This window comes from Aplysia californica, unplaced genomic scaffold (genome assembly GCF_000002075.1).
Source record: "Aplysia californica isolate F4 #8 unplaced genomic scaffold, AplCal3.0 scaffold00041, whole genome shotgun sequence".
NCBI classification, from domain to species: Eukaryota; Metazoa; Mollusca; class Gastropoda; order Aplysiida; family Aplysiidae; genus Aplysia; species Aplysia californica.
The window spans coordinates 1,247,263-1,255,694 of NW_004797311.1; the positions used below are offsets into that span (position 1 = coordinate 1,247,263).

The 8,432-nt window shown below is 40.3% G+C and overlaps 1 protein-coding gene across 1 annotated transcript in view; it reads left to right on the forward strand.

Annotated features, from left to right (window-relative positions):
- Nucleotides 1-8,432, forward strand: part of LOC118477214 (mucin-5AC-like) — a 57,305-nt gene that overhangs the window by 4,936 nt on the left and 43,937 nt on the right. Inside the window, exons 7-16 of the mRNA XM_035968148.1 lie at nt 601-731; nt 1,022-1,318; nt 1,897-2,123; nt 2,971-3,133; nt 3,400-3,554; nt 4,105-4,254; nt 4,826-4,973; nt 5,418-6,341; nt 6,632-6,785; nt 7,654-8,312. Of these exons, the coding sequence (XP_035824041.1) occupies nt 601-731; nt 1,022-1,318; nt 1,897-2,123; nt 2,971-3,133; nt 3,400-3,554; nt 4,105-4,254; nt 4,826-4,973; nt 5,418-6,341; nt 6,632-6,785; nt 7,654-8,312 (3,008 nt within the window). The remainder of the gene's footprint in view (nt 1-600; nt 732-1,021; nt 1,319-1,896; nt 2,124-2,970; nt 3,134-3,399; nt 3,555-4,104; nt 4,255-4,825; nt 4,974-5,417; nt 6,342-6,631; nt 6,786-7,653; nt 8,313-8,432) is intronic.

Sequence of the window (8,432 nt, forward strand, 5' to 3'; positions counted from 1 at the left end):
TGGGGGGGCTGTTATTTAGTTTCTGGAGAGGTTTAAGTACTGTTTTTAAAAAGGCAACGCCTAATTAAAGTTGTCAGATGTTTTTCAGTTTTTTAGGTTGTTTGGACTCCCAGACTGTTTTAAAAACAGATAGCAGGAAAGAAATTTATATCAGAATACAAAAGGGGGAAAAACCCTTGTGGCTCCCCATTTTAGCGAGCTAATTATAGTACAAATGTAATCATAATTTGCTGAACATATTTCACAGCTGTTCTCGTCTCATTTGCTTTATTCTTTTCCTGAATTTTTTACTAGCTGGAAATAAGCAAGACAATAAAGACTTTAGAAGTAAATCAGCATTTCCTGTCGTTCGACGACATGTGTCGATAGCTAAGGGCCATAGAACTCGTGTTGCGAGGTTCATCGCAGCTCCTGCTTTGGCTGCAAGTGTCCACTCAGGAGTTGTACACCCTCACATAGTGCCAATCCTTGAACATTGTTGTTTGTATTGTTTCCTATTCGATTTTTTTTCATCTAGATTATCTATATTCGTTTTCGGGGGGGGGGGGTCCTTTTAGTTTGTAACATAACATGATGTTAATCTTTCTTTTTAAATCGCAGCAACTGTCGCAATGGAGAGCTGGAGCACATCACCTTTGGAAAGTGCGACCCTATCATTGTGACCATCCGACCACCAGTCACTCCTCCCAACGTCACTGCAATCCCTCCTTTTCCACCTGTCACAGTGCCTGGTAACTACATTTTATAGTTTGTCAAATGTTGATCCGGTCACTTTCGACAGCACCATGTTGTGAAGTTCATCTAAGCGTGCCAGTAATTATTACTAAAAAACTGACGTCTAAAGAAAAATTAAAAATTTTATAATAATAGTTTTTTGTCAAGTGCAATACTGGGTTGTTGGTTTTTTAAACATCTATAGTATCTCAGTGTGTTACGTGTTGTGTTAGAAAAATCTCATGTGATGAAATTGACGCCATAATGTTTTAGTAGAGTGAATAACTATTAAAAGTCATTTTTACAGTTCCTCAGCCATTTGTCGCATGCGTGAAGCATGGCTGGACTAGCTGGATGAGCGCAAGTGTCCCGACCCATGCCAATGCAGGAGATTTTGAGACAGTTTCTGGTCTGCGATCCAAGTACACCTTCTGTCATGAAAGCCAGTTGAGAGGTATCAGATGCCGTGTCATCAATCAGCCAGAATATGGGGTTTACTTTGGCCAGAAAGTGACCTGTGACCTTCAGAATGGATTCTCTTGTCGCCATGCTGATCAGGCTGGGGGTCTCTGTATGGACTTTGAAGTCAGCTATAATTGTGATTGTAAGTATACTTGAGTCTGTTTTGCTCATTTATGTCCCTATCGAACGTTTCCTGACTGTATTACACATGTCGTTTGTAACTTTATGAAAAGTCTGTAATGGAAGTCGCAGTATGTAGACCTTTTAGTTGCTGCATTGCCTCGTATTGGTGATAAAGAGTGAAGGACTGGTTCCTAAATCTAGAGGATTTTTTAAAAGCAGAATTGTCCATCGCATGCCAGTGCCTGCTATTGTCAAGTTTCTAAACTTTAAAGAAGTTTATTTATAAGAATTATTTCGTTGTTTTAGAAAAGTATTTATTGACAGACTGAAAGATAATGTCAGTAGAGCTTGAAAGTAAGCAACTGGTTTATGCTGAAAAGATGGCTTCTGATACGGAATTGATATTTGTTTTGTGTTTTCAAATACTGCTCCGATCAATTTTTTCTACAAAATTTTATCTTAAGCTGGGAGTAGTTGTGGAGTGCATATTTTACCGTAAATCTTTTTCTTTTATTGCGCGTGTCTGTACGCGTTTCTGTTTTTCTTGGATATAAAGACACTCCAAAGTAAATCCTTTGCTTCTCATGACCATATCAGGCAGTATCCCTCCACCTATGGGGCCAAGACTCCCAACATCAGTCCCGCCATACGGTCCCAGGGTGCCAGGCACCACCGTGTCTCCCCCTCGCCCCAAGTGTTCCAGGGAGGCGTGGTCCTCATGGGTCAGCTCAGACACCCCTGCCGGTGAGGGAGACGTGGAGCCCATACCACAAGACCCAAGGGCAACGTTTGACTGCGCTAGAGAGTACATTACCCAAATCGAGGTTAGTCATTAGGTTTGACTTTTGGGGGGGTTTGTTAGTGCAAATCTTTGAAGTTGTGGGAAGTAATAATCGCGCTTTCCTGTCAGACTTAGAGGGCGGCAACTATTATTTGCGTAGCTTTTGAAAATAAGGAATTTTTCAAGGTTTTAGCTTTCGTATGAGATTGTATATCCCCCCCCCCCAACACACACACACACACTTTTTGTATCACGTGAAGAGTTCTTTTGTTTATTGCTCAGTTGATTCTCCCTGCCCCTTCCGCTCGCTGCTTCTCTTTTGCAAGTTAATGACATTTGTTTTGTTGTTTTTTTCAGTTAAAGTGAGATAGGCTCTCTTGTTCTTTTGTAACTTGTATTGTTTACTTATACGAAGATACCGGTATTTAAACCTGTACTTAGGATAAAAACCATGTAACCTGTCATAATAGTTCGATCGTCAATGTCTGGCGATGATCAAACCAAGTCATTGCTGATTAAAATCATTTGTGGCTTCTGATATGACCAAAGAGACAAATTCTCCAGAGATGTAATACATTACTAGAATAGGATTTCTCAACCTTGTGTTAGTTCCAAACCCTCGTCTTATTCTTCAAACTTTCTGTCGTCCACTTTTTTTCAAATTGTAGAACAAATTTTCAAAATTCAACTCATCTTGATATGATCTTTTCTTGGTTGTTTAAACCTCAGTTTTTTATGCGTCCCCTGTAGGTTGGGACCTACCTGTTGAGATTCCCTTCGTCTCAAAGTTCCATTACAATTCTAATTGCTGGTTTGCTATCTTAGATAAAGATAACAATAGATGTTTTTCTCTTGTGTTATAGGCCTAGCGTACTGCTTGATTTCCACAGTGTCGGCAAACCCTCACGGAACTGTCTGTAAATGACACACTAGATGTTGGAGTGACATGCGATGTTGACAGAGGCCTCGTTTGCGAGAATAGTGAGCAGCCTTCGGGATCACAGTGTAAAGACTACGAAATTAGGACATACTGCCAGTGCTCTCCCAATTTGGGTATGTGTATTGTTTGTAATCATTTCACACGTTTAAAAAAAATATTTGAATGGTTTTATCGCTGGAATTAGAAAGCGAATAACTAACAGACGCCTACGACTGGTCAAAAAGTCGTTACAAAAAGTGCTGTATAAAGCTTACTGTATATTTCAACACTATGTTTACATTTGTACTTATTCCATGAAGTAGTTCTTGTTGACTTTATGTGGGATGTACTATAAACTGGTGTTGAGAAACGATAAAAGAAATGTTTTAATTTTCAACAGGTTGTACTGCTGAACCCCTTGTGTTTGGCCTGCCTGATTCCAGCTTCAGCGCATCCTCTACTCTAGACCCTGATACAAATGGACCAGCGGATGCTAAAAGAGGTTCCGACAGTTACTGGGTCCCTGATGATGATGATGCTAACCCTATGATAGAGGTTGATATTTACACATCTTTCTATATTGCTGCGGGTGCTAAAGTTTTCGTTGCTATTCTAGTTGTATGAGAGTCTATGCAATGTCAGATCTAAATTAATTACTTATTTTCTTATATTCATTTTTTCCTCTGTTTTATAAATGTGTCCAACAAAATTCTGTGAATAACTCAGTTGGGGCACCAGTGTATGGTGTAGCTGGAGCACTTATTTGCACTTAAGTGAAAGACATTGACGTGATTCCTATGATATAATTTGTATTCAAGGGGCAGTATAATTCTAAGTAAGTTCTTCCTTTTTGGAAAACCAATTAAACGACATTTTCTCCATTTTAAAATAATAAATTTAATTTTAACTTGGATATGTATGCGTTTTGGCAGAAGGCTGTATTCTCTAATGTACAAATGGCATTCTTTCATTTATGGCTAATTGATTGAGTAAAGGGGGGGGGGGGGGGAGAGAGTTTATAAAAGGAATCACAATTGCCGGTTTTCCAATTATCAATGAAATTTTCGAATCTATTTTTTAAACTTTTTTCCCCTGCCTGACTCAGGTGAACTTGGGTGAACCTCGCACTATTGTGGGCGTGAGCACATGGGGTGGAGAAGGCATGTCTGAGTGGGTCTCCTCCTTCTACATTCTGGTCAGTGACAAGAACTGCCAGTTTTTCTCCTTTGTAAAAGAAAGGAATGGAAAAGTGAAGGTAAGTTTTCTCATGATTCACGTAAAAGTTTGTTTTTTTTGTTAACATTTTACGGCACTTGCGACACACTAAGGCCACACAAGTGCTGAAGATTAGGAGTGTTGCGAGAGAGTAACAAACACTCTAAAGACTGACAGAGAACCACACCAGAGCATCCACAAACCAACGACACGTAAAAGTTAAGAACTGATTTCGTCCTCACTTTTGTCTCTGATAGAAGTACTGCCATACTTACAATGAATGATGTCCTCGTATATCTGGCGAACAATGCGTGTTAACATTTTTTTCTATGTTTAAGGAATGTTTCAACGTCACAGCATTATTTCAATACTGTAATCAGGGCTGTGAAAGTATCATGGTTCAAGTACTGACAATACTGATCTGTTGTAGCTTATTTGAGTATTATTCACTTCAATAGGAGTTTGGATGTCAGCGCAATGCACAGAGCTTAGTTTTGCTTTGGTTTGAATATTGTTAACCTACAAACATAAAGATGATTGTTCACCAGTTTTCTTTCACTTCTTTGTTTTCCATCTATATTGGCTTCACTTTTTTTCTTTCCGTTTTTCAGCTTTTTGATGGAAATGTGGATGATTCATCTGTTGTGACCAATTACTTACCAGAAATGCTGCACAATGTACAGTGCATTAAGATCAAACCTGTCAACTACGTAAGCTTTCCATCCATGAGCTTTGAGATTCTTGGATGTGGATCAGACTGTAAGTAAACGTTATATGCTGAAGTGTATAACAGTTAGAAGATACACATATAAATGTCTCCTCCAAAGGAGAAAGAACTGTAATCCATACGTTTCTAATATGCAGGAATATAATATTATGTATATAAGGAGACAGAGAGAGAGGGAGAGGGAGAGCGAGAGAGAGAGAGAGCGAGAAAGAGAGAGAGAGAGAGACAGAGAGAGAGAGGGGGGGGGAGGGAGGGGGGGAGAATATCTGAACTCACCTGTAGTTTTCAATTATTCAATGTCAGTTTGACCACACTAAGCACTTTTTGTCATTATATTTTTGGTCTAATTTTGACTCATTTCATTATTTAGACTGTACGATATTTCAAAGTTTGCTTAATTCTGTTTCTTAAACAACACTGAATATAAGTGTCAAACATTTTGACTAAAAATTCCTTGCTCTTTCAATTGGTTTCAGATGTTCCACCCACTGCCCCAACAACACCAGTCACTGTAAGTTTACCAAGCACCACAAGAGCCCCGTACACAGATGGTGTCCCAACCACCCCATACACTGGTGCCCCAACCACCCCATACACTGGTGCCCCAACCACCCCATACACTGGTGTCCCAACAACTCCAGGCTCTCCTCCAGTGACTGGCACACCGTGGGAACCTGTTCCATCTTGTGGCTGGACAGACTGGATAAACTCACAGGCTCCTTCACAGCTTGGTGAGTTTGAGAGCATGAGCAACTTGAGGCTTTCCCGTGCTTTCTGTGAATATCCAACAGATATCGTATGCCGCACTGTTCCAGATCAGAATAGTCCTGATGGCATCCGTTGGGACAAGGCCAGGCAAATGGGTGTTTCATGTGACCTGAACAGGGGGTTGATTTGCCTCAACAGCATTCAACCCTCTAATCAACCGTGCTATGATTACGAAGTTGCTGTTCTCTGTGAAGACTCATGTGCTCCCGAGATGAACACCACAGCTACCACACCTGCTGTCGGATCGAGTGTTCCAACCACAGTTCGGCCAACAGATTCGGATATTCCTACTTCAAGTCCACCAACAATAGATGACCAGAAGACCACAGGCACCACCCCATTCAGTGGGACTACCTTGTATACACAAGTAACCACGGGAAAAGACATGGAGACAACTGGTCCCTCTTTCCCTGAGATCCCACCAACAGTAACAAGGGTACCTCCTCTCACTGATGTACCTCCCTCCCCGACATCGTGGACTTATTACACAGGAGATGATCGTGTTCCTTCCACCGTCCCTCCCAGCGGGCCAACGCCTACTGACAGGTTCCCTCCCTTACCCACTGGACCAACTCAGGCAACTCCACAGCCTCTGTTCGTCACCTATCCACCAATTACAGACGGGGATAAAGGTACGTCGTTTCCACTTGTTCTGTCTTACCTCTAATTGAGAATTCCAAGACAGACTTTCATTGACAATATGACATGTTGTGATTAATTCTGTAAACCTTGCTCTGTTTCAGTTTGTACTTGAAAGTAATTGTTGTCTCTCTGGTTTTTGTATATTGTAGAATAATAGGTTGACGTGAAATGTTACTTTAATGTTGTATTTTGGAAGCAATGACAAAAAGCTGAAACTGAACAAACCTGTTTTGTATTCTGGAAATAATATTTTCGTTGTCCTGTTTTTCTACTTCCTCAGTCTGTGATGAAGTCATGGGTCTCTTTAGCCGTCAAGTCGTTGGAAAGGAACAATTCTCTGCCTCCTCCAGTGATGGAGTTGCTTTCGATGCTTACAATGGACGACTTTTTAATCTTCCATCAGACTCATTAAATGGAGGCGCATGGATGCCAAAGTAAGGCAATGGCTAATATTTGCTATCAAAATGAACTGTTTGTTAAAACATGATACATTGCAGAGGTATTTTTGATAGTGTAGATTCTTTTAAAGTGAGAAACAATCTTTATTTGTGTGTAAAGCAAGGACTTAACTGTAGCGCCTGCAGTCAACAATGAATGTTCTTTTATAAGAGGAAGCGATGGTATAATTATTTTCTTTCTCTGTTTTGTTTCTACTTTTACTGGGGTGTTATTAACCTTTCAGAAAATTATGAAAGTGTTTAGCTTGAGAAAACAAACTCGTATATCAATTCCTGAAAATCACCTGGGTCTCAAACTGTGATTTATTCTTGATCTAATGAGATTGTCAAAATGTGATCAAATTACAACAATCAATTCAATGCGCCCCTTCGAACTCTGTTCTTCCTTCTGTCCTTTGCCTTCTGTTTAAATAGCTTTTGACAATAGATGCTTTTATTATTTATTTTTTTTACTGCATGATAAGTTTATAGATCTAAACCATGAATATTTTAACTTTTGTTGTTTGTCCGTCTTCTGGCATAGTCAGCAGTATGTTAAATGTACCAGAACTTGTTCCTATAATCTGAATCTTTTCTCCTTCTTTCTAGAACAGCCCCTTTCAGAATGAAATCCAGCTGAGAGATTAAGTTTTCCGCCTTTAAAAGAGATTTAGTTTTTGTATAGCTAGATATTGAACACCTCAAATACATTGACACAATGATCTTTTAGTCCTTATGTCAAGACGACTTCACAAATAATCTGAATGAGGATGTTTCTCTCCTACTGATGTCTCTTGTCCAAGATATATTATTTTTTATTGCATACCTTATTCTAGTTTGTAAGGGAATTTTTGTAACTCCCCAGGAAGATGGATTTGAATCCTTATCTTGTCATTGACCTGAAACACCCAGAGTTTATATCCGGTATCATCACTCAAGGCAGGCCGGATGCTCCACAGTGGGTCAGTAAATACACTGTGAAAACCTCTCAAGATGGGGACAATTTTGAGTGGTACACTGATGAAGGTGGCTTCCTTCCAAAGGTGTTTGTCGGAAATTATGACAGCACCAGTCCTGTCAAGACATTCTTTAGAGATGAACTACTTGTGAGGAAAGTGGCTATTTATCCAACAGAGTATATTAACGGCATTGCTCTGAGGGCTGATTTGCTCTCTTGTGATGGTGTGGCCACCGTAACTACTCCACCAACCCCATTTACTCCTACCCCTCCATACACTAGTGCCCCAACCACTCCATACACTGGTGCCCCAACCACCCCATACACTGGTGCCCCAACCACACCATACACAGATGGTGCCCCAACCACACCATACACTGGGGTTTCTACCACACCATACACTGGGGTTTCTACCACACCATACACTGGTGTTCCTACTACTCCATACACTGGTGTTCCAACAGCCCCTCCCACTCGGCCCTTTGTTGCAACTTCAACTGTTGTAACCCTCACTCTGAAGACAACTCGTATGCCTGCTCCGGTGACCTCAACAACTTTTGTGCCAGGTATGTGGCAAGTGTTTTGACATGAAATTTTACGTGTTACAATTGTCTACTAGTTGAGTTTTGAATACAGACATAAATTCCATTTTATTGTTTTATCATTAACCCGATAAATGTGTGCAT